Consider the following 26,561-nt stretch of genomic DNA (forward strand, 5'->3'; position numbering starts at 1 on the left):
AGGAGAAGTGCTCACTATCACAGATTTTTTCAGATTTGTGAACAATATTTGAGAGAAATGGTTATTTTGTGTATATAGAAGATGTTTTAGATCTTTGAGTTCATCATGAAAAATGGGAGCAAAAACAAAAGTGTTGCGTTTATATTTTTGTTCAGTGTAGTAAGCCAGCAGAGAGTTAGCTAGAAGAGATATTTTGTGGCTTAATTATCTTTTTTGTAACACTTTAATTATCTTCACCTGTCCTGTAATTACTTAATCACTGATTCAAATACATTGAACAAAATATAAAAATAACTATCTGCAAGTTATGGTTAATTATATGAAATAATTGTCTATTATTCATGAATAAAAAGGAGAAATAGTTAACTTTAAGTCATTTGTTCAAGCAGTAAAATGAATGGATAAAATTGGTCAAAGTTAAAAAGCTTATACTTAGCGTAATTAAATGGTGAAGTGAAGGAATGGTTTAAATATTTAGATAAAAGTTTGTTAATTAATGAATGGAGAAGTAGTTGTTGACAAACAGTTGAAAAAGTTGGTTAAATATATTTGATAAATGGTCAGACAAATAAAGGTGGAAAACGAATATTCAAGGCGGTTATCACGATACTGTACCTTGCCCTCTTTCTTTATATCAGCTGAAGTGGTGGCCCTTTCACAGAAACACCAGATGAGAGTGTATCTACTGTGAAGCTCACCAGAGAGACCAGGAGAGACATCCATCAGGCCTGTCAGTGGAGGAATATTAGACAGGAAGCCCAGAGAAAAAAGACAAAACCCAGTTGGATCTCGGCCCCATGATAAATTACCTTACACATGGCTGTCATTACACCCTCAGAATTAAATGATAAGATTCCAATTACCTTCTAATTTAAACCACCGGTCACATTTGAGACGAGGATGATGGAGCCTGCCGCTAAGGATTTCAGGTTGTATTACTTTTCTGCAGGTGAAAAAGGAAATTGAGAAAATCTTTTAGATTAAAATAGGATAGTCTAAATGACCTGCCTCCATGAAAAAGCTCCTTATCCATGTCATGTTAAATGTATAATGCATTTTTTCTCCTGCTCACTGTCATGACAAATGACAAATCTTATCAAAGGAACTTTTTACATTAACAATATCTGAACTTGTTTTTAAGGTTTATCAATCTCCAAATGTGTTAAATGCAAATCCACAGGGCCTGCATTGTCTTCATCCCAACTAATTAATCCGGCTTGTCCCCCTGCTAAACACTGGATCAGTTTGCAGGACTGCTGCATTATTCAACGTAGCCGTGGGTGAGAGGAAGTCTGTGGTCTGGAGTCACCTTACTCTGGGCCGAGCGGCAAAGCGAGACAGATGGAGAAGGATGAGAGGGAGAAATGAAAGTAATGGAAGAGGAGTTGAGGAAGGGGGAAGGTGAGAGGAGGAGGGTGATGAAAGGGGGGAAAGGGGAAATAAATAAAGAGAGAGCTTAAAAAGAAGAGAGAGATCAAATGGTCGATGTGGTTCAAAGCGAAGGGTAACAACTAAAAGACCACATCCGTATATGAGAAACCGCAGAAGGGTCAGAGGTTCGTAGACAGGAAGTCCATGTCCAGCTTTCAATTCTTTGCTTCTGCTGACAAACCGTCAAAAAAACCACACTGGCTTTTTTTGTTGCCGTGTATGCTTTTCTGACAGAACACCCAATGATGAGTTGACAACAATATGTCTCTTTCTCCCTTCTTTTATTGTTGATCACTGTTATTCTTCGGAACCAACCCTTTTTCCCCGACCTCAAAATACATCCATCTCCTCCGTCTCTCTCTTTAAATATACACACTGCGCCCACAAATACAAGGTTCATTTCATGTACCATCGCTTCATACAGAAACACACATGTGAAATCAGCGGCAATCGTCGTTTAGCGAGCCGTCATAATAGAAAGCTTTGGAATGGCAAAAGTACATTGCGCTCACACAGTCTGAAAGCAAAGCTGTTTAAATAAACTATGTGGATCAGGATATACTGAAAGTAACTAAATGAAATACAAAGCAGACAATAGATCCATACATGCTTTGACAGACCTGTTTTACTCAGAGAGGAATGAACCATCAGGGAGACTCAGTTCACACTCGGCTGTTAAAAGTTCTGGCAATAAACTCACAAAATGGTCATTTACACTTACAGCACATTCACCTTGGTGGCTATGTAATGGTTACTTACTGTACGTCTTTACTCTTGGCAAACATATAGTATATTATTCACATAGTATTCACATAACATAATATACATCTGTATGTACACATTCCTTCTACCCTCGAGAAAAAGTGTCCAGGCACTTCCTGCAGTGATCCTGGGTCAGATCGCTGACCACAATGTAGCTACCCCATTCTTCATCCTCATCAAAAAACAAGCTGCTCTATCAGTGAGCTGTGATGTTTGAACATTGTTAGATTCCTCACATACCCTGGCACTCCCATCTGAACCAGACTGTGAGCTGCGAACTAGCAACAGAGTTCGCATAGCTGCCATTTCTCAGTTTCTGTGGGCTTCAAGGTGTCTCTCCTTGTTTATAAGGGCAGGTCCTGGAGTGATACCTTTAATGCCTGTCTTGAAATCCTGCACTTGTAAAAATGTCAGGAGATATGGTGGTGCATAACATATTTATAAGGGCAATAACGAAGTGAGAAATAGATACTTTCTTGAACATACTGTAATGTTAAAAATACAAAGGAAATAGCTTCCTGGTTCATTTCACTAGCTGACCATTATGTGGATAATACTGCCTGATGTTCTTCAATTGATCCGGGCATTTACAACACTAAAGGTCTGCATGCCTTGTCTGCTAGGTGAAAAAAATGGATTTAATTTGGTCAGACCAGTGGTATCTTAACAGTAGGGTCTGTGGGCAGTATTTCTTATTGTTGCTCTTGTATACCATTGTTATTGTAGGATAGGTAAGATGGCCACTATTGGGAGAACACCAGCGGTCATGCAGTAGCATTTTTCCCTCTGCAAAATGTAAATGCCCCTTTTTATTTATATATATTTGATTTATTTATTTTACACCACTAGGAACAACAACTGAAATTCATGTCAAAACGTATCAAAATTAACCCCCTTCCTGAAAGGGTGGTGATACAATTCAAACTGATTACGCTTGCTTTACAGTACAACCAAATGCCTCAGACAACAAGAGTAAAAGGAGCCACAGACTCAAACCTGAAACGCAGCACTGGTTGAGACACTTCACCATGGCATTAATGGAACATCATTTTTCATCACGATGGCATGTCAGTACATTTCCAGCAGATTCCCCCCCTGTCTCTCCTCGTCCTTTTTTCCTTCCCGCTGGGTATAAAATACAAACAATCACTTTGGAGCGAGAACAATAGCTGATGCAGTACATAGTGTATGTTCGTAGGCATACATCAAGATGAAGCAGTGGAGCAAAGTAAAGAGAGGATTCAAGTCAGTCGATGGGATTGGCACTGTGACAGTAATGAGACAGGAATCTTCAGTGGTGGCACCAGGCCCGGTGCTGTGGTCCCTGGAAACATCCACCAATAGCACACATGGTAATCCAGCACAAACATTATGGCAAAATACAACACATTGCACTACTGTACAGCTTCTGCATCAACACTGTTGAGGGCTGGGCTATCCTAATGCTGTAGGTCCTTGTTAAAATATCTTGTTGCTGTTTGTTCACCAATAGGAAAACCTTTTAGATGTATTCAATGATTTGAATAATCTGTCCTATCAATAGAGATTAAGGCAGTTTATGGTATGGTCGATAAGTCATGCCACAACCGCAGAGCACTGCTGTTGTATGTAGCTCTTGAAAGAGAATAGAATGCTTCCACATTTAGATAATTCTGCTGTGACTCTGCACTTTCATCCAGCCCCCATCGCTTTTTAAACACGATGAAACAAAGCCAAGGTGGCCCCTCTTCAGAATAGACGGGTCCATTTTGTTGCTCAAAATATTGTTTGGCTGCTACAGAGACTCTCCGCACAAAAGAGCTTTATTCCGGAGGCAAAGAGGACCAAGAAAAGCACAAAAAATATCAAAAGAGATAAACATCACCAACAAGGAGGAAATCACAGCTGTACATTAAAGGTTAAAAGTTAGAACCTTGATCTTGTTTTTTTTTCTTCTCTCTTTCTTTGCAGTCCGTTCAAACCAGAGGTCCAAACACTAAAGTAGAGGGGTCTCTGGGGGGCTTTCAGTTGAATCTCCAGCTGACGGGATGTCTTCGCTGTGGTGAACATTTGGTTGCTATCTCCCTTCAAAGCAGTCCAAGTACTCCAGGACAAGGTCATAGCAGAATCGATACTGGTCCTGAGGAAAAATACAATATTCTTCAATTCAAAATAATAAAATAACATAATCATAGGCATATTCTTGCCAATTGAAAACACAGTTTATTTATTTACAGACGCTCTCACCAGGGACTCCACCATATTGGGTTTGCAGTTGCGTAGAGTTTTGACTGCATAGAAGATGTCCACCATGTTCTGGTACTGGATCATCTCAAGGAGAATGTTGCTGGCACAGAGGGTCCCACTGCGACCACCACCATTACTGCAGATGAGAAGATAAGTTTGAGAAAATAAAAACAAAATACAAATCTTCAAGAAAAGCCTTTTTTTTTAGATCAAACCAAATCAAATCAAAATGTATTATAGCCCCAAATCACAATAAATGCCTCAAAAGGCCTGTACAAAGCAAACAAAAGCAAAGACAAAAACAAAATACAAACGTCATAGCATAAAAATCATGAAAACATTATTCAACTTTATACAACAACATAAGTATTGCCATGTGATAAAAGCATGTGACTGAAGTGATGCTAATGTAGATGGAAACTAGGTGATGGAAATTAGTTGACAAGGAAGACAGATGCGAAGAGAAGGGTTTTGAGTTTGCTTTTAAAGGAGTCAACGGAAATAGCTTTGCGGATCTAAAATGGAAGACGATTCCAAAGGTGAGGTGCTCGGAATGAAAAAGCTCTGCCACCTACAGATGATGTGTGAATTCTGGGAATGGAAAGGAGACTTGCATTATGTGATCGTGGGAGCCTGGTAGATATTTGCGGGGTAATTAATGATGATAGATATGGAGGTGCTAGTCCATGTAAGATTTTAAAGGTTAACAGTAAAATCTTGAAGTCTGATCTTATGTGAATCGGGAGCCAATGCAATGAAATGAGAACAGGGGTGATATGATCAAATGTTCTGGTTCTGGTTAATATCCTGGCAGCTGTGTTTTGAACCAGTTGTAGTTAGGCGGTTGTTGATTTTGGTAGCCCGGAGAAAAGTGAATTGCAGTAGTCCAACCGAGATGAAACAAAAGCATGGATTAAAGTTTCAGCATCGGCTACGGAAAGCATGGGACGAATCTTTTAAATGTTCCGAAGGTGGAAAAAAGCTGTTTTTGTGATGTCTTTAACCTGTTAAGCCCCAAGCATGTTTTCCAGGTCTCAGGTTCCCAAATGACATTCCCAGAACAAATGACTATATCTTCACTTCTAAAAGGGGTACATTCTAATATTTTTTCTCAAAGCAATGATACACCTGTGAGTTGGATGTAGAAAAGTCAGAATCAATATAGATGTTTTTATTTTAATGTGATTTTTTAAACACCAGATCTGGATCGAATTTAACTCCAAGATTTTTGGTGAACGGACTTTGGTGGATGGTTGAACCAGATATGTTGTGGACGAAGAAGTAACATTTTCATTTTTTCTTTGTTTAATTGGAGGAATTTTGATGACATCCATAGTTTGATTTCTTTTATGCAATTTTCGAGTTATGTCAGTTGATGAGAGTTGTCCGGCTTAATGGAAATGTAGAGCTGAGTGTCATCTGCATGAAAATGGGAACCTAATTTATATTTATTAATTAGTAAACCGAGAGGAAGCATATAGATGGAAAAAAGGATGGGGCCAAGCACTGAGCCTTGGGGGACACCATAGTTCACGGTTTTTATTTTCTGAAGAGCAGTTTTTGTAGAGAACAAAGTGAGATCTCCTGGTTAAGTAAGATTTCAACCAGGAAAGAGCAGGGTCAGTGAGTCCTACATGTTTTTCCAAGCGATGGAGTAGAATGTGTGTGGTAACTGTCGAACGCTGCACTAAGGTCAAGCAGCACCAATATGGATGCAGAGTCATGGTCTGATGCAAGGAGTAGATCATTGACAACTTTCGTTAGGGCAGTTTATGTACTGTGGAGTTTCCTGAAGCCGTATTGATATGGATTGTGTAGATTATTGACGGAGAGGTGATCAGTGAGTTGTTGGGCCATTGCCTTTTCCAGAATTTTGGAAAGGAATGGCCGGTTTGTAATTGGCCTATAGTTGCTGATAACATTAGAGTCCATGTTGTTTTTCTTGAGTAGTGTTTGTATTACCCCTGTTTTAAATAATACATGTACAAATCCAGTACTGAGAGAGTTATTTATTATCTGCAATAGTGGTGCGCTGAGAATCGGGAGAAGGTCCTTTATGTACTTTGAGGGAATAGGATAGAGTACAGAGGTCTGCATTTGGAGGAAAGCACCAGTTCAGAGAGAGTTTCATGGGTAATTGTCTCGAAGTGGGTGAGAATGCATGGCGGAGGCAGGTCATACGAGATTTCTATGTCCTGGGTGGGAGAAGATGGAGTGGAGGATATTTATTTCTGATCTCCACAATTTTAGCTGTGAAGAACTCTATGAAGTCAGAGGCAGTAAGTGAGGTGTTAAGTGGTTGACGGTTTACAGGTTAGATGGGCAACCATATCAAAGAGTCCTCTTCACACTGTACACAAACAACTGTACGAGAATCCACCCTGTGGAAATTGATGTGAGATATTGTACCAAAGAACTGTGATACATGTAAAAGGGCAAAAAGTCTTGTTGCACTTTCCAGACATTAAAAGAGGTCTGTTGAGTTCCCTGGTAATTATCAAATAGTAGCAGTTAAGTGAATACTGTTCAAGCAATACCTGTGTTTGTGTTTTATAGTGATTTCTCTGTTTTGATCCTTTCATAAATGTGAGGACTAAAATGGCGAGAGACAAAGGGCTGTAAAAAATGAGTTTTATTGCAGTGGGGGAGGTCGAGGTATGCAGCACAGGGTGAGTGGGCCAGGGGAGAGGAAATTCTGTTTGAGATCTCTGGCAGGCCAGGTTTTAAGGAAATCTATGTATCTTGAATAAGTATGTGTGAGTTTATACATTCCTGTGTGTTAATAGTTGAAGGAACAAAAGGTACATTTTTCCTCTCCAATATAGAGAGGTTTTTTTATAGATTTCTGAAACAATGTTCCCTTTTTTTGTTAGAAATAGATGAGCACAATAGTTTTTTCTTTGACTTTTTACCTGTTTATCAAAAGAGTGTTTTAAGCTATTTGTGAAGAAGGAAGATGCAGAATTAAGGGTGATTTCTGTTTGGAGTGTAAAGATTATCCCTGATAATGTTTTCTGGGTTAAACCATCGATAAGTTTTACAAATGGGGAGGGACATTTTCCTTGAGTTTTAATGGGGTGCCTTCCCAACACCTGTGGCTTTCAAAGCTGCCAGACGCTGATTTCCCTGTGAGATAGCGTTTTGGTATCTCCCCAATGAAACGCCACCCCTTCTTTACACTAGGGAAATGTTTTTCTGGTGGTTAGTCCTCTCTTCATGCGTTGACAAGACGAATAGGATGTCCGCAGGGCGTGAATAAGGGCGGGAGTACTCCACACATTGCTTATATGACTCTTTGAATTGTATAAGTAATGTATTATATTATATCGTATTGCATTATACTACTTTGTTTAATTAAAACGGATTATTGTTTAACTGGTATCCTGGTGTCTTCTAATTCCTTCCCTGTTATGATTTCAAGCAGGACTCGTCAAAACAACACGCGGTGAGGAGTTGGGTTGTAAAAACCCCTACCTCGCAACAACCCCGAGAATTATATCATCAAATTCTCAGATGATACAGCCATCCTTGGCTTAATGCACAAAGGCAGCAGTTCATCGGCTTACCACTCTGAAATAGAGAGATTTGTGCAATGGTGTGATTTTAACCATCTTGTGCTGAATGTGAAGAAAACTGAGAAGATGGTGTGCGACCCAAAGGCAGTGGGTGACCTTAGGCCGGTGGTTATCCACAATGAACCCATAGCTCAGGTCAGCTCCTATAAGTACCTTGGTGTCCATCTAGATCAGGGGTCTCCAACACGTCGATCGCGAGCTACCGGTAGCTCGCGGGCAGCTTTTCAGTAGCTCGCCGCTCGATTATCGATTATAGCGTAGTAACGTTGCTTCTTGATTTTTCGGCCGCGGCCGGACAATAAAGTGTTTTTATTTTAGAATTGTTTCTGTCACACAAATATAAAATTGGTCCGTGACGCAGAGATCAAGGAGCAGACGTGACAGCGGCACAGCGACACCACACACGGAGCAGTCTGCTTTCTCCAGCAGCACCAGTCAGAACCAACGGCAGAATGACCCGCTCTGAATCAGGCCGCGTCGCTGCGGCTCAGAGACACACAGGGAGGGATTTGTGTTTTTGAAAAACACTCGTTATCGTAATGTCAGGTTTTTGGTGGATTTAATCAAGTCTTGGATTGCAGAGTATGAATGTCCTCTCGCTATTTTCAGTTGATAAATACGTGTGTAAAGTTTGTGAAGGCAGGAGGAAAGCTTCCGCAATCACCGTCTCCTCTCGGTTCCTCCAAACCCCGCCCCCTCCTGAAAAATAACTACTAATAAGAGTGACAGGCTGATAGAAACTTTATTATTCACTTAATCACTGATTGAGATGATGAAGCTAACTTAATCTCATACATTCATGGGATTCATGTAACAGTAAGACAGAGAATAAGTGTGCACCCACATGCACTATTTTTGTTTTTATAATGCTGTTGTAAATACTCCTGTTGTCTGCTGTGTTCAGACTCAAGTCCTGTGTGTGATGCCTCATTCAGGACATTCAGTGTCCTTTCTTTAACAGAAGACCGTTGCTAGAAGCTGCAGCTAGACTGCAGAAGTATTAGTTTTTTGTTTTCGAGGATGGAAAAATGTCACACACAGATATAGGGAGGCTAGACCTATACAATTGATTAATTATGGTTTATAATTTAATGTCAACACGAAGAAGAAGAAAATATGGCTGCACTGTTCAGTGTCAATCCTGTGGAGATGGAGGTTATAAATCTCCAAAATCATGTTCAGCTGAAGTCTCAGCAAAACTCACAACATTTCTGGAGCCTTGTAGACCCAGAAAACTATAAGAACATTCACCAAGCAGTCTGCTTTATTAGGCTCTACATCCCTTTGTGAAGCAGCTTTTTCTGGCATGAATGTCATGAAATCTAACTACAGAACAAGACCGACTGATGAACATGTAAATGACTCTATTAGAGTGAACCTAAGTGGGTACACTCCAGCATACACCTCTATGGTGGACTCCATGCAGCGCCAGTCATCTCACTAACTGTAAAAAAGAGTGAATGCACTTATTTTACACGTGCCATAAGATGCTTGCAAGGTGGTGATTAAGGCGATGTATTTACTATGTGGGCCATAATAAGAAGTGAAAACATTGTATTTTTCTCTTGGACATTTATGTGAATCTTCAGTGAAGTACTTACTATGTTGTCCATATTAATATGTGAGAAATTGTCGTTTTCTTGGACCTTGATGTGAAGTTAAGATTTTAGATAAGCTTTAGGTATTGCAATTTCACACAAAAGTAGCTTAATTCAACTGATGAGTGCTATGTGAATAAATGTAAGCGATGCGATGCAAGTAGCTCTTGGCCACTTTCATTTTTTCAAAGTAGCTCTCAGGTGGAGAAAGGTTGGAGACCCCTGATCTAGATAATATACTCAGCTGGAAGGTGCATGTTGAAGGTCTGTGCTCTAGACTTCAACAACGATTGTATTTTTTTGCGTAGACCCCGGGCTTACAGAGTCGAGCAGAAGTTCATGTTACTGTTTCATCATGCAGTATGGTATCAGTATGGTATCACTGCCTGGTATGGTAATTGACAGTGTAGTCAAAGTCACAGATCACTCGCCTGGTACAGACTGCTACTGAATGAAAATTATGGGGGTCAAAAAACATCCATCTCTCCAAAACATATATGAGCAGTCCATTATTAGATCCCACCCACATACTCCACCCGGAATTCCAGCTCCTACCTTCTGGTAGAAGATTCAGGGTTCCCAAGAGCAGGCTGAACCGCTATAACCATTACGCTTCTTAACATTCACATGTAATGAAATGTGCTTTTTAAATGTTGGCCATGAGGGTTGTGCAATAGGTCACCATTGTCAGTATGTGCGTCTGTGTATTGTGTTTGTTCAAACGCTGTATGAGTGATGATATTTGTATGTATTTTAATGTTTAATATGTTTGTATATGTACATGTATAAGGAACTGCAGGACGGAGTCCAGAACAAATGTCCTTACGGGGACAATAAAGTGTATCGTATCGTAAAGAGACATTTTGAGTTATTTTTGTTGTTTTGGATGAGTTCAGAGAAATACTTTGTTCTAGCCGAGCGAAGAGTGCGTTTATTTTCACAGAGGCAGTTGGACCACTCGAGTGGAAAAATGTTGAGTTTGGTTGTTCTCCATTTGTGTTCCAGTTTTCTGCATTTCCGTTTCATAGACCTTGGTTGTACCAGGGTGATGGTTTTGGTCTGGTTTTCCTTTTATAAAAAGGGGTACAAAAGAGTTAAAGGCATCCAGCAAAACATGATTGAGAGTGTCAAGTGAGCTCGGTGATCGATGGTGATGAAGATTTGAGTTTATCAGCAAGTTTATGAACAGTTGTCAAGTCAGTACGACGGGTAGTATAGGTTTCAGAATGGCTATTAATACGACTAAAAGGTAGTGTGCTCCCAAAAATAAAGACATAATGATCTGAAAGTGCAGGTAGATGTGGTGACATAGTCATGTCTGAGAGGGCCATGCGTTAAAACTAAGTCAAGTGTGTGACCATGGACATGAGTGGGTACATTGACATGCTATGTGAAATCAGTAGAGTCTATGAGATCTACTGTAAGAAAGCTTTCCTGAGTGGATCAGAATTATCCTCGATACGAATAATGAAATATCCCATGATTATAGATAGATAGATCTTTAATTTGTCATTGTACAGGTACAACACAATTACAATGAACTCAAGGTGCCAACACGCAACAACAAGACAATATAAAAACAAGAAATGGGACTTAAATAGACATGATAGGGAATATGTACATAAATAAATAATAAATTAAATTGCACGGAAGACTTATATAATTTAAATATTAGCAGCGTTTAGTGCACATATGGCCCTGGGAAAAAAACTGAATTTGAGTCTGTTTGTCCGGGAAGACATGGTACAGAAGCGCCTGCCTGAGCGCAGCCGTACAAAGTAGGGGTGTAACGGTTCACAGAAGTCACGGTTCGGTTCGTACCTCGGTTTCGGGGTCACGGTTCGGTACGGTTTGGTACAACAAGAAAAAGCAAAAAAAAGTCCCAAATGCATAATTCCAGCACCACACACTCAGATGGCCATATTATCTATAATGGCTGATGTAAAACTAAAAGGTTTCATCAAGCTGTAAAACTAAAAAGAATGTCTTGAAAATATTACATCATAAATAATAAGAAAGTGTTTCCAGAGCGCAAAGTCGTTGAAAAACATTATGCCAAAAGCGTCCGTTATTTATTTTGGTTTCACGGCTTTCATGCCTATTGGCTTCTTAAAAACAGCGGGGATCAGCTGTTGAACTGCTGTTGTCTTTTGCCGGGCTCCGGTGATTGGCAAATCTGGGTGATGCCTTCTGATGTGATTTAGCATGTTTGGCGTGTGTTACCATTAGCATACCGCACCGCTATCGAACAACGCCGACACACCGTCCTCTTCCGATCCACCACTCGCACACTTCATCGTTATTGTAGTCCACAGGGAACCCGAAATGTTCCCACACAGCTGATTTAAAAGAAGCAGGTGGGTTCTAGCAATGGATGTATAATAAGAACTAGCTCCTGTGTGTTATCTGAAATCGCCATACAAACTTTTCTTCTTCTTGTATTTAGTTCGTTTTGTTGTTGTTTCTTCTTGTTCTTCATTTGTTGTTTAAGGGCGGCTGGCAAACAGCTTTTAGGCGCAATACCGCCCCCTGGATTATAAATAGTGTAGTGGATACTGCCCTGAATGACAGACTTTTTTCCCACTCGTAAAAAAAAGGCGTATTCGCCGTGTGACTGCATGTGCCGAACCGTGACGTCCGAACCGTGACGGTACGGGACGAATACGGATACCGTTACACCCCTAGTACAAAGTGCTTGTTACCCGGGTGGTGTGGATCCTTGAGGACTGCCTTCTTAAGGCAACGAGAGCTGTACAGTACCTCCATGGAGGGGAGGGGGCAACCGATGATCTTCTGGGCCGAGTTGATGACCCTTTGGAGCGCACCCCTCTCTGCGGCTGTGCAGCTGAGAAACCACGCGCAGATGCAGTAGGTGAGGATGCTTTCCACGGCGCAGCGATAGAAGGACACAAGCAGGTCCTGTCTGAGGTGGTATCTCTTGAGTATTCTCAGGAAGTAGAGACTCTGCGGTGCCTTCTTGACGGTTGCCGTGGTGTTGGTCCTCCAGGACAGGTCCTCCGCCAGGTGAACGCCCAGGAATTTGATCACTGAGACTCTCTCCACACAGCCTTCATCAATGTACAGGGGCTGCATGTCGGTCTTCTTCCTCCTAAAGTCAATGATCATTTCCTGGGTTTTCAGCTTGTTCAGCTGCAGGTTGTTTACTTTGCACAACGCTAACAGTTGCTCCACCTCGTCCATGTACACGGTCTCGTCACCCCCTGAGATGCAGCCCACCACGGTGGTATCATCAGCAAACTTTATGATGGAGTTGCTGGTGTGGGCGGGGACGAGATCATAGGTGTAGAGGGCGTATAGTAGGGGGCGAACTGGTGGGGGTCCAGACCGGGAAGGAGGGATGAGACGATGTGGGGACGGACCACCTTCTCAAAAACTTTAGCGGGGGTGGAGGTGAGTGCCACTGGACGGTAGTCATTTAGGCAGCCGATGTTGTTCTTTTTCGGCACCGGGATGATTGTGGATATTTTCAGGCAGAATGGGACGATTGCCTGGGACAGGGACTGGTTGAAGATCTTGGTGAAGATCCCCGCCAGCTGGTCAGTGCAGTCTCTCAGCACCCGTCCCGAGACTCCGTCCGGCCCCGCTGCTTTCCTCGGGTTCACTGCCTTCAGTGTGCGTCTCACCTCGTGCTCCGTGAGGATGAGGCTGCTGAGGGCAGGTGGGTGTGTAATGGTATTAGACCCGGCGGCAGACATACGTCTCTGGGCGGGCATTTGATTTACCAGGGCGGGCCCACCACGACACTTACATTTCCCGGGAAATCTGAATTGTCAACGGGGGGGGGGGGGGGTTGTGGTGCTTGTTAGACGCTCGAGATTTGTCAACGGGGGGGCTAGGGAGGCGCTCGTGAATTGTTGTTACGGAAACAGAGGGGTTTTAGGTTGCCATAAGGCTGTTGCTGGTCTTATTAGGCTACATCCATTGGTTGGTTTTGTGGCATATTTGTAACGATGTGCCAACTTGGGCAAGCACGCAGGCAAACTTGAGCGCACACAGGGTGGAGAGGTGGAGTAAGGTTGAGCAATGGAGAGAAAGGGGGAGAGAGAGATTGAGCGAGGCAGAGAGGATGTGCTGCGGTCTGCTTGCGCACAGAGCAGGAGTTTGTGAGAGAGCCGGCTTGAGAGTCAATTTCTCTTCAAATTAAATATATATCAATTATATAATTGATTGCCAGCCTCCCTTGTCCCTGGCTGGCTTGCTCGCTCGTTGGTAACGTAACTGATGTCTTTTAATGTGCCTGCATCTGGCGCTGAGTTGCCATCTTCCTTTCATTAACCACTTCCTGATATCCATTGTTGCAGATAAATATAAATGATAATAGCCAAACTAACCTAGCAAGAGTAAACTGACAGGCTGCTGTGCCGCATCTCACTCAAAAACCCACACGACTCAACCCAGCGAAAAACCAGTCTCGCGCGCAGCCTTTCATTCTGAATTTCATTCAGAATTTCATAGCAAAATAAAAAAATTATATTAAACTAATCTTTCAACATAGTTTAAAACAAAAATAAATATTAGGACAAAGCCCTACAAATAACAACAATAAACATAATCAGTGGCAGCTCCAGAGTATTTTTGTTGGGTAATCTATGGTAGGGCTAACTCATACAGTGGTGGGCTCAAGTCAGTATTTGCAATGTAATTACATACACGCTCCCCTTGACAGTGAAACGCCACGCGTGAGGTTTAGATTATTTCCTTGTCTCAATCCAAATTGAACTGTCTGAAATTTGATTTCTATCAACACGTAATGTTGTATCGATGTATATAGAGATGTACTCATAGACTGTATATATAAAGGATGTACTACAGCAAAAGTATTCTCCGTCGGGACTTCCTGCAACAACACCACGCCGTTATCTTGATTCTGATTGGCCAGAAGACATTATCAAAGATGTTCTATTGAGAGGACGATCACTACGTGACAAAACCTTCAAAACCGTTTCTAGTCTTTCGGTATTTCCAGACAAGTGACTGCTGAAATCAATCTTACCAACTGCTGTCTGTGCAATTTATGCGAGTTGGCAGACTTTATTTTGCTTACTTTAACATAATTTGTTATGGTGGGGCTAAGCCATTTATTGGTATGGCTGTAGTAGCCTACCCCAGTATACCCTGGCGCCGCCACTGAACATAAAAATAAAACAATTAAAATGTTGTATTCAGCCCTGATTAAAACAGCGGGCCCAAATCCTGGATGGGCGGGCCCGGCCCCATGGGGCCCGCCCATGACGACGGGTCTGAATGGTGTGGCTGCTTCTGATAGCCCCGTCTCGTAGCAGGCGTAGAAGGAGTTCAGCTCCTCCGCCAGCTGAGGGTCACCCCCGTCGGCCGAGGCCCGCCTGGAGTCGTTGCCCCGGAAGCAGTCCTCAATCTTCCCCTTGTAGTCCGTCTTGGCCCGCTTGATCCCCCGCTTCAGGTCGGCTCTGGCAGTGCTGTACAGCTCCCTCTCACCAGTCCTGAAGGCGATGTCCCTCTCCCTGACCAGGCGCTGCACCTCTCCAGTCATCCACGGCTTCTTGTTGGGATGAACCCGGATGCGCTTATCCACAGTGACGGAGTCTGAACAGTGCCTGATGTATCCCAGGACCGCTGATGTGTACTGTTCCAGGTCCTCATGTTCGAAAAACACCCAGTCGGTGTTCTCAAAACAGTGTTGCAGCTGTGGAGTGGCGTCTAAAGGCCAGGTTTTAATTGTCTTTATAGTGGTGGAAACACTTTTCCTGATGGGGGAGTAGGCCGGAATTAGGAGAAGGGAAACATGATCTGACTGGCCTAGGTGCGCTAGCGCTTTAGCTCTGTAGCCCCCCTTAATATTCGTGAAGACCTTGTCCAGTGTTTTATCCCCCCTCGTGGCACATTTAACATGCTGGTATAGTCTGGGAAGCACTACCTTTAAGTTGGCATGGTTAAAGTCCCCCGCAATTATGTGGACAGCCTCAGGATACATGCTTTGTTGACTGCTAATGGTATCATGTAGCTGACTTAGCGCCACGCTAGCATTGGCATCTGGTGGAATATATAGCCTACTGCAGTTATCAATACAACATTGAACTCCCTCGGAAGGTATCTAGGTCGGCATTTAACTGTCATAAATTCTAGGTTCGGGGAACAGTGGTTACTCAGTGATTTAGTCTAGGGGATTGCAGAAAAATCGTGCAAATGATGATACAAGCATCACATTTGGCACACTTGTTCTCCAAGTGGTACTAATCAAATCTGCCTGATTGGCCAATTGAAAATCCAAGATGGCGGCCATTTTCCAAGATGGCCGCCAGATTAGCCGCCCGAAAACCGTAATAATTCGGCACAGAAAGGGTTAATCAAATTTTAAAGGTCATAAATGGATGCGATAATTTAAGACCTTTAATTTGATACCTAATTTATGGGTCTACGACCACAGGAAATACTTTAACCCATTGGGAACCATTGTCGACTTTTGTCACCATGAGTACTATTTGCACTTTGGGTCTCAAAGGGTTTTAATAAAGCACACTGACACATTTTTCAAGATGGCCACCAGATTGCCTGTTTTTTATTACGTAAGCTTTACCCCGGCTAGCAAATGTTCAAAGTTATTTATACCATGCCACTGGTCCTCCAGCTGCTACTGTTCACATATGCAGCTGCAGAGTGATGTGCAGGGGAGCTCTGACTGAAAGCATTTGCATCTTCCTGTGCAACCTTTCTTACAGGAACACTTCGTCAGTTCCCGACAGCTCGCTGCAATAGGGGGTAGTGTTGTCCAACATATCTGCCATGTCTCTCCTTTCTGTGTCCATCCCCATTCAGCGGGACTGCTCGTGTCTGGATTGGAGATGGTTGCCTGGCCCCAGATGATCCCAGCCTGATAAGCCGCACGCTTTGCATGTTCTCTGAGCGCTGCCTGTGTTGGTGGAATTGAGTTGTACGGCCTCTGCTTGCGGGCAAAGAGATCTAGTCTTGCTTCATCCACACCAGTGGTTGCGCTTGATCTGTCGTACATGAGGACAACGAATCTCTCCAGCTTCTGCAGGTCAAGATCACAAATCAATGTTGGATGCTGGCTGAGATTAGTGAATGTTTCAGAAACATCATCGAATACGTTCCAAGTCTGCCATGCAGATTTCTTCCCTTTCCCACGGAAGGCAGACACGACATCACATCCAGTGAACGCATGAAAGTATGGGATCCCTCTAGCTTTCTCAAGCCCTATTGCAGAAACTACCTCATGGACTGGAATCCATCGCATCTTGGCTCCTTGGCCAAAGGCAATCCACATTTTCTCAAGACCTAGTTCCTGTAAGGATGGCAGTACAGATATTGCTATGACTAGCACGTCCGTGTCATTAGCCTTAATGATAATAGACTTGCTCCCATCAGTCGTTGCATCCCTGGCGTGCACAAATATTCGACTGTCAGCTTCTTCATGAGAACATGGGGACACAGCATCCAGCAACTTCCCTGTGTTGCTAATGGCTTCTTCTCCTTTTGTGACAATTACTGTGCTTGTCGTCTCTGCTTCACACATCTTTTCCGCAAGGAAGTGAAACAGCTCAGTCTTGTTGCTGGCGTCACGAAGGAAGCTTTGCCAGTTACCTGGTGTCTTACTCGTCCCTGTCACTCTTCTTCTGATTCCTTGCCCTCTTTTCGACCTTGTCTCGGATTTCAGACTTGACTTCTTGTACACATCAAAGACTACGTCCACCCGCTTGTACCTGGCACCATAGGATTCAACCTTTGGGATTATGTCTTCTTTAGCATAGTCATCAAATGTCTTTGAAGTACGTGGAGGTAAGGCATTGATAAGTGCTGAGCCATCAATGATGATTGCATCTCCATTTGGTTCTGTGTCTGGGATGTTCACTTGCGCTTCAAGAATTTCAACCAGCTGTGACTTCTGACACGTATGAAGCTTGCCGCTATCACTGAGAGATGCAGGGTGCGACTGATTTTCGTGCTTGAAGAATTCTTGCAAGTTACACTGCCTGTTCTGGCACGAGATGAACAGTCGCGAGAATAACTGACAGTCGTCTTTCAGGACTTTCTCCTTAGAAATGTCCTTAGCCTGCTCTTGTTTGAAGAAAGAAGCAAGGTTTTTCTTGATCGGATTATAAAAAGCACTTTCACCTTCATCCTCTAGCCCCTCCATGAATGATTGGAACTGCTCTTTGCCCCGTCGGTGATGTGTTGCTACCATTTCAGCTCGAGTTGGGTCTGCAATGTTCTTCGTGTCTAGCACCAGCAGGTCGGCTGATTCTTCTTGGAATGGGTTGCCCATCTCCTGCATCACTGCAGAGAGTGATTTCACCTTTGCAAAGAAAGATTTCTGGGCACTCCTTGTCTGCTCGTGGTGTCTGCTGCTATATGTGGCATCTTTCATACCAGACATGGCCTCGTATCCAGCTACTAGACGACTAACTTCGGGTCCAGCGACCATCCACCTACGAAGTGCTGACGCGTCTTCTGTCAACCCAATTGCTCCTCCGTCACCTTTGATCACTGCATTATTTTGCTCGTGTGCTTGGTCGATCGCCAGGCCAGAGTATTCTCTTCTTGACTTGTGGATGGCAAAGTTCCCTTTGTGAAACTCTCTGGCCACATCTGGATGTTGTTGCTCAAGTGACATCATATCTCGGAGGTGAATTGGGATCCACCGCGCATAGTTGACATTGTTATTTGCAAAGAAGTAAGGCACCAGTTCTGAAAGTGCTTCACGGTACAAGTTGAAGTCTCCTTCTCTGAATGAGCGGATCAGGGTGAATATGGTGAGCTCCATGTTCAGCACCAGACTCCATAACTGGAACTGCGGACTCTCTTTCCTCCGTTGTTCACACCAATCCTCAAAGGTTATATCTGATATGCAAGACTCTTCAGAGCGGTAATCATGGTATGCCTTCTTCATCAGTTTGTACAAGCTGCATGCAGTGATCTGGTGTGCTTGTCTTGTCCTGGTGACACTGGATGCAGACAGGTAAGACTCTGCTGTACCAGATGAGGCCACCTCTGCTTCCACAATGGCACTGGTCCAGCCACTCTCCCGTAGTAATGTTCCTATCGATCTCAGTGCAGCCATTTCTATATGAAGTCCACCAAACATGATCACAAACTTGTCCTCTCCATATTCGGGCCACTTCCATTGTATTTGTTTTGCCAGAGCATATAACGGTTGATCAGCAGCAATGACAGGTGTCTGCCCTGGGTTCAGAAAAGCCACTGTATCACGGACCTTCGCCATGGCATGCTTGATCGTTGCAACAGAGTGAGCCTGATCTCGCCACAGAGGCATCATCGCTGAAATACTCACTTCAAATGGATGGCTCCTTTTCTGCGTTGCATGGTGGGCTGACCATGTGATGCTTACTGCATCAGCCACATCCTCAGTGAGGAAGACTTCCTCCAACCAAGAATATTCTTCCTTCAAGTGTAACCAGATCGACTCGGGTGCTGGTAAAGATTGGTTTGCTACTGGAGGAGGATTGGGTTTTTTCGTGATGTATGCTGGTCGAATATTGGTGTATGCTTCTGGAAGCTCTGGTACTTTCTTAACCTTCATTTCTGACTCTAGTTTGAGCGGCTCACGTTCATCGCCAGCATTTTCAGTGCTTGGATGTTGGAAAATGGACACACTTGTACCATGGAATGATGTTTGAGCTGTGGTCGCAGTCGGATTATGATCTATGTTGTCCACTGCTGCAGTTGTGAACAACTGCTTTCTCAAGACTGGGGGACAGATTACTCCATCTTGCACATACTGTGCAACAACTGCTTCTCCTAACTGTGCTGAGATTTCTAGGACTCTGTCGTATGATATGCTGAGCCCATTCTCATGGAGCATTTCAATGATTTGTCTCTTCCTCGTCTTGGCAAACACATACAGGCCCATGTAGACTGCAAAAGGTGGCTCACGGTCCTTGGAATGCCTGTGGACATCCGTTCCTTCCTTATATTTCGCAAAGCAGTTGTACTGTAGGAGTTGCGATATAGAAAGGTCAGATTTCGATGCTCCATGCTGGAGTTGGGACTTGATGTCAGCACCATGTTCGATCATACATACAAATTGCAGCAGTGATGGTGGTACAGCCTGTTCTAGGTCTGTGTCGTTAAAGGTGCTGCTGAAATTTGACTTTTGATGTAGCATATCTCGTCTTATTATCCCAGCAGCTTTTGCTAGGTGGATCGCTTCACCGTACTTGGATGCTTGTGAGAGGATTGAGCCTACATCATTTTCAAAAGCCAGCATAACATCTCGTCCTTGGTGATGAGCTTGCAGCTTGGGAATGTGAAAAAGCAGCTGGTCCTTGAGTCGAGTAGGATGAACATCAGGCGATTCAACACCAAGCTGCTCCAGCCTCTGCTTGTAAAGCATGGTCAAATTAGCAAGCTTCAATATGAGTGGATCACTACTATCACTGGCATTTTTCATCTCACTAATGTAGGTGACTAGTTCGGAGAAAGCAATTGGATATGCTTCCTTCCAGTGCTCCTGTGCTTTCTCTTGCTCCTGCACCTTTAGGTAGGCTCGTTCTCGGTTATACAATGCCACCAAACAAGCAGGGTGATATTTCAGTTCTTGTGCTATGACATCTCCTACACTTAGTTTGGCAAGGAGTTTTCTATCACTGAGTGTTTTTGCACATTCGTTTATTCTGTTATTCACTTGCATTGTCATTGCTTCTCTAAGCTCCCCTCCTTTTTCGCAAAAGAAACATTCTTGTGTTTTAGCTTCTTGGACCTTTCGTGGGATCTTACTTCTACCGCCCTCATCACTAGTACCTGTAGGGGTTGATCTTTTTTCAGCTCTGTGTAACTTTGTGTTGTTAAATAGAAGCCTACAACTCTCATGATATTTTGCCTTCTTTTGTCTTAAGGTTTCATTTATCCCACCACCTTCGTCAAGTCTTGCAGGGTCTAGCTTGATTGGTAGTGCATTGAGTGAGTGAAACAGAGGAATATTCGTTGCCAAGTTCATATATCCATCATCGCCTCTTCTGGCAGGATTGCCCTGGGGGGACTTTAGATCTTCTTTCTTAACCTCCTGACATAGGCAACACTTGGTCCAGTCAGTGTTCCACGATTTTACAGTAGCACTTGTGTCCATGGTCAGTATGACGTTCAGGGTCGAGGGTTTATCCTTTTACCACCCTGTACGTGTATAATAGACACTTTCCTGTATGATAGTGTAAAAAGTAATTGAATGAATTAGCTAATTTCCGATAGCATAGTTAGCTTAGCTTAGCTTACACATTGAAATAACACACAATTAACCACAATTTTGAAACACATCACTTGGCACACACAAGTCAGTTTGTAAGTACTCACAGTCACAGATATCTACTCCGGATTAAACCAAAACGATGTGTGGCTGATAGAACTGGCTGCCACCATGTGCTCTCTGCATTTTGTGTCTACTCAAAACACACATGTCGCGCAAAATGGTGCCTTAAAGGTGCAGTACCGAATTTCGCCACCAGGGCGTTTCAATATACTATAATATACTTAAGTAACTACAGTTGAGTAGCTACAGTGACATTCAAGTAACTGTGGAACTGTTAGTTATATATTTTTCTGCAATCCCCTAGAGACTAATACTCATGGTGACAAAAGTCGACAATGGTTCCCAATGGGTTAAAGTATTTCCTGTGGTCGTAGACCCATAAAATAGGTATCAAATTAAAGGTCTTAAATTATCGCATCCATTTATGACCTTTAAAATTTGATTAACCCTTTATGTGCCGATTTATTACGGATTTCGGGCGGCTAATCTGGCGGCCATCTTGGAAAATGGCCGCCATCTTGGATTTTCAATTGGCCAATCAGGCAGATTTGATTAGTACCACTTGGAGAACAAGTGTGCCAAATTTGATGCTTGTATCATCATTTGCACGATTCTTCTGAAACATTGCTGTTATCTGCCCCACTAATTGTGTTTGTGCCCCAATAATCCTTAGTGTATATAATGAGGCCACCACCTCACGTTTTCCCCGACAATTCTCGGGTCCTGTCTAGTCTATGGGAGGTGCGGCCAGCTAGCTCGATCGCTAAGTCCGGGATGGATGGAGCCAGGTTTCTGTGGCTATTAGCACGCAGCTGTCCCTCACAGTCCTGTTTGTTGCAACCTGTAATCTCAGTTCGTCCATCTTGTTAGCGAGAGATCTTGCATTTGGTAGAAAATACTCGGCAACGGTGGTTTGTCCGGGCGGTTCCTTAGCCTCTCCAGCAGGCCGGCTCTGCATCCCCACTTTTGTTTACGTTCCTTTCTCCGTCTGCGACACTTAGTTCCGGGAATAGTGAACCACGGGTCTCCGGGATTCCTGGCGATTTCCAATGGGATGTTGTTTCCGCGGATAAACGCGGATAAACGCGTCTGTAACGGCGCTTTCACTGTGTAATCCGATTTCTAATAGATTGTGTCTGCTGAAGATGTTATTTGCCCAGCATGATGTTAACAAAAGTGAAAAAAATATATACAAGTAAACATGAAATAACATTAAAAAGGCACTAGACTTGAGTCCTAAAGCTGCTGCGACTGGTCGCGCCGCCATTTTCCTTTATAAGATTGTCTGATCGTGTAAATATGCCACAGAGAAAAGAAGCAAACTCAGATAAAATTGTGAATTGTGAATAAGGCCCAGGTGGTCGGTAAACAATTGCTATATAAAAGTATTCTTCATTTGCATGCATAAGTAGTAATTCAAAGGATGTAAAACCAGTCATAATAATTTGATTTAGTGACAGAGAACCAGAGCTGTATATTTTTCATTTCATTTAAACGTTTATTTGAATGGGGACAATCCACATTAATGAACACTTAAGACAAATAATGCTTCAAGTGTAAATATGCCAGATTTGAGCTTTTTAAGAACGTAAGTATAGCAGCTAGGCCCCCACCCAGGGGGGATGCTTTTAACTTCAATATTTAAAAAAAATCTTCCCGGGGGAGCTTGCCCCCGGACCCCAATAGAGGAGGTGAGGTCCCTCCTAGAGGAGGTGAGGTCCACCCCCCACTTGTAAAAATAGCACTGTACCCCTGCTTATGCCGTGAGCTGATTATCGAGCCTTCATTGTAACAGTCGCGGGTACACTGTGTGTGCGTGTGGGGAGTGTTGCAGTAGAAAATGCAACTGTAGCGCTGGTGCATTAATGGGAAACCCTTAATGTTTGAGCACCCTCTATGAAACGTCAAGCTACCCCACAGCACCCCCTAGAGAAAATCTCTGGTGCCGCCACTGCCCCCACCTCTTCTTGATTCACGAGACACTTGCAGGCTGGTGTAGCTAGGAGGTGATGCCTCATTCAGGCTTACAAAGTAATTTGGCTTTAGCCAGGTTTTGTAAAGGCCCATGATATCAATGTTATGGTTGGTTATTATTTCATGGAGAAGCAGAGATTTAGAGGACAGTGAGCGAATGTAAATAAAAGCCAATATTCAGAATAATACTTAATACTTAATACCAAAATGGCAGGTCGTGAGGAAGAGGAGGGTTTTATAGAAATTAGGTTATGGAGATTTCTAGCATTGTGGTTGTAAATCTTATTTACAATTCCTTTTTTCCTCTTCTAACGAACAATGTTGACTCGTCTGTCTGCCACTGATGATGAATGGAACATTTGTGTGAAATATATTGACAAATAGTCATTGATTGAGATAAAACATTTAGACATTTCCTCTAGCCATCATGAGGTTTACATTTTTGGACTTCAATAAGATTCTCCCTTCAGGGTGAGTTGTAATGGTTTTTAATGATCTACCAACAAGATCTTTTTAGCTTTGCCATTCCAAGCACACTACTGTAGGTAGTGCTGCACTGCAGCTTCTTTGGCCCCAAATGAGTATGACAATAATAAATAAAATGATCCTTACAAACCTGCCAAAACGGTTTTTTCAAGGAATTTATAAAGAGAATCCTTCCAACTGTCTTTAGGTCATAAACCCAAGAGAGAAACATATTAAGAGAAAAATGGATCACCATAATTATTCTTAATTGGGCTACCAAACATGACTAAGAATAATGTTTTATTGTAATTTAAGCGGCCTTGTGTTTAAACATACTCCACCAAAAAAGCTTGTGCTGCTTTGCCTTCCATTAGATGAACTGTAGGTTCAGACATCAACTGTCAGTACATTTCAATGTAAACATGTATATTCCCATCTCCAGCTCGAGCTCCCAAAGACAATAACACAGTATAAACTGGAAAGAATGTGTGTAATCTGATAACCCCATTATTGTGTTCATGCTACTGTACCTCGTAAAAAACACTTGATACCGTTCATACAGCATGCAGATGCAATATCTTGATACAAAATAATGACAAGAAAAGGAAGGGAAAATCAAGAAATAAGAGCAAGGATCCTTGGAAATATTGTGTTGGTCATCATAAATTAAAGGCAATATCAATAAAGTGGTGGAGGACAATCCAATTCCTCTCTCCTGAGACATCCGCAGGGAAGGTGGGCATGGAAGCCTCCGCAGCGTAAACAGGCAATATTAAGGTAATCAATCGTCGTCAGTGCTTTGGCAGTGCTGGATTTACTGTAGTGAGATCCATCGCATTCTGTATTAAGCCATAATTGATTTGATCTCCATAATCTCTTTCCTGGTTGTCGTGGGTAACACTGTGTGACAGCGCTGAGTGATGTGCTTTCGGATGGAGGCGGTGGAGATAAACGTGTGATGGGTTTGCAATGAGCTGGACGGCCCATTCATATTCATCAACGGATGTGCACCCCGGGGGCTTAGGACAACAGAGGGGCATACAACAACACACACTGCACTACACCACAATTAGATGTTCTACATTATGAAAATACTAGCATGGAAAAATACTTTTCAATGCATCGCATCTCATTGCCCAGAAAAACCCACATAAACCATCACAGTCACAACACGACAGACTCTTTCTCATCAAACAGTCATAATTCACCATATTTTAACATTTATGTGATTCTCCCCTCTGAGAATAAGATTTTGATTTAAATGCACTTTTAAATGTCACTATCCAACAGCAGTAATGTCCTCTCTGAGACCTTTTCAGAGAGGAACGTATTTCTGCCTTCTCTCTTTCTCTTTTAATTAACAGTACATGATGTGTGTTGCTAACAGATTACTCACAGGCAGTGGACAACAGTGCGACCTTCTCCACACTCCCTCTGCCATTTGTGCACTTGAGCCAGGAGGTTGAGGAAAGCCTTCTTGGAGTCGGGAACATCTCGATACGCCGACCAGCGCAAGAACTGGAACTGACACACCACTAGCTGGCCCTCTTGGAGCTTGGGATGCAACAGAAAAAAGAAAAATACATGAGTAAACCAGTGCTGTGAGTGCAAGTGTGCTTGCTCCTGTTTGTGTCTGTGTTAAAGTGCATTTTCTGGTTGTTTTAGTATTTTCTGTGTGTGCCAGTTAACACCCGTGTAAGAGTGCTCCCTAGGCTGTGTGCTGGCACTCAGCTGTGCTCACTCAGCAGACTGATTTTGAGATATATAGGTCTGTAGAGGTAAGCCAGGCCCGGGATGTGTGTGTGAGAGGTCCCTGTGTGTTCATAACTTTGTCCCGTGGAATCTCACCTAATACTTAAGGACCAGTGGAGAACTGTAAGTCATGCAAATTGGGCTGGCAAAGACACCAATGATGCACGTAGGAATTGCCTCAATGGAGCTGGGATTTACACAATGTACTCTTCTTTTTTTTGTTTGTTATACAACTCGCACATACATATGCTTACAATGCACTTTCTTCGACTTTTACTCCCTACCAGTATATATCATTGTCACACACAGGAAGAACACACCCTAATGCAGTGAGAGGAAGAGGTTTATGTTATTTCTGTGTGATTCGACTTTTCCCACACTGTGTTAAGTTGCCCTCTGCTTGACTGTGGTACGTACTGAGTGCAACAAAGTTGCTCTGGGTGGAGAGGAGAATGACAAGGGCGGTCGACAGAGGAGGTGAGGATGCCAATCAAGAAAGGAAGTTCTGTGCAAAGCATGTCACGCTGCTTCTAATAGCAGCCAAGAAATGCCTTGCATACAGATTTCTTCAATAATTGGGTTGACAGTGATCCTGAGAGGAATGCATGCATGTACTTATGCAAATGTGCAGGCTTTAACCATACCTGCATAGTCACGTAGAATCAACAAAAAAATGTTTGACATCCCCTGTGCTCCCTCTACCATGACAGAGCTGCCAGATACTTTATTTAGCCTGTTTCACAAGGTCTTCCTAATTCTCTAAATGCCACATACTTTGTAAAAATGTGTCACATGGTTTATGAAGAAATGTAAAAGAGTCTGCTATGCAGCTTGAGAAGAGTGTCCTGCCACGGAAAATATGCAATGCATTATGATGATAAAAGCCCCCTCTTTGGTATGCCAACATGCACCTAAGACGCTTATCGAAATGACAAGAAGAAATTGAAAAAAGGGAAAGAATGACCTTTATTGCCTCTCTGTTAATGGGCTTTTCTTGCATGTTTGCCATAGAAAACTCTTTTAATATGTATCACTCTTATGGGAACATATTGGTGCGTCTGGTTCTATTTTCTGGACTGACGAATAACAGAACAATGTCCTTTGTAGTATGTATGATACAATCTATGAACCATTGTTATCTTTTTATTTTTAACATTGTGCTCAGTGCACATCTCCAGGCTATATTCCAGTGTATTTACATTTTATTTATTTGACAACCTCCTTTTTCCCTTGAGGCACACACTAGAGAAGCACCGTTGTTTATGCATAAGAAAGACATATGGATAAATAATGATGCATAGGCACACACTGTGTGGAAATCCAGCATCAAGTGAAGCACTCATCCTTTGAGTTTGCTTACAAGTAGATGTATAGAAATTCAAATCATAATCTACACAGTATTATTACAACCGAGTCTATAGTTCTTTGACTTTAAGGACTTGTGTCATGTCGTGTGCAGGGGCACATTACAGCTGGTAGCTCTAAATGTACTGGTAGTAA

General features: G+C 42.8%; 1 protein-coding gene across 4 annotated transcripts in view; it reads right to left on the minus strand.

The window, feature by feature from the left end:
- Positions 1-1,708: 1,708 nt before the first annotated feature.
- The window catches only part of ptprub (protein tyrosine phosphatase receptor type Ub), a 184,921-nt gene continuing 160,068 nt past the window's right edge, over positions 1,709-26,561 (minus strand). For all 4 annotated transcript variants that reach the window (XM_034102752.2, XM_034102751.2, XM_034102750.2 and 1 more), the window contains 3 exons: positions 24,706-24,863; positions 4,420-4,555; positions 1,709-4,312 (listed from right to left, as the gene is read on the minus strand). In XM_034102752.2, coding sequence (XP_033958643.1) covers positions 4,250-4,312; positions 4,420-4,555; positions 24,706-24,863 — 357 coding nt within the window. In that variant the 3' untranslated portion in view covers positions 1,709-4,249. The remainder of the gene's footprint in view (positions 4,313-4,419; positions 4,556-24,705; positions 24,864-26,561) is intronic.

The sequence above is a fragment of the Pseudochaenichthys georgianus genome, chromosome 16 (genome assembly GCF_902827115.2).
Source record: "Pseudochaenichthys georgianus chromosome 16, fPseGeo1.2, whole genome shotgun sequence".
In the NCBI taxonomy this organism is placed as follows: domain Eukaryota; kingdom Metazoa; phylum Chordata; class Actinopteri; order Perciformes; family Channichthyidae; genus Pseudochaenichthys; species Pseudochaenichthys georgianus.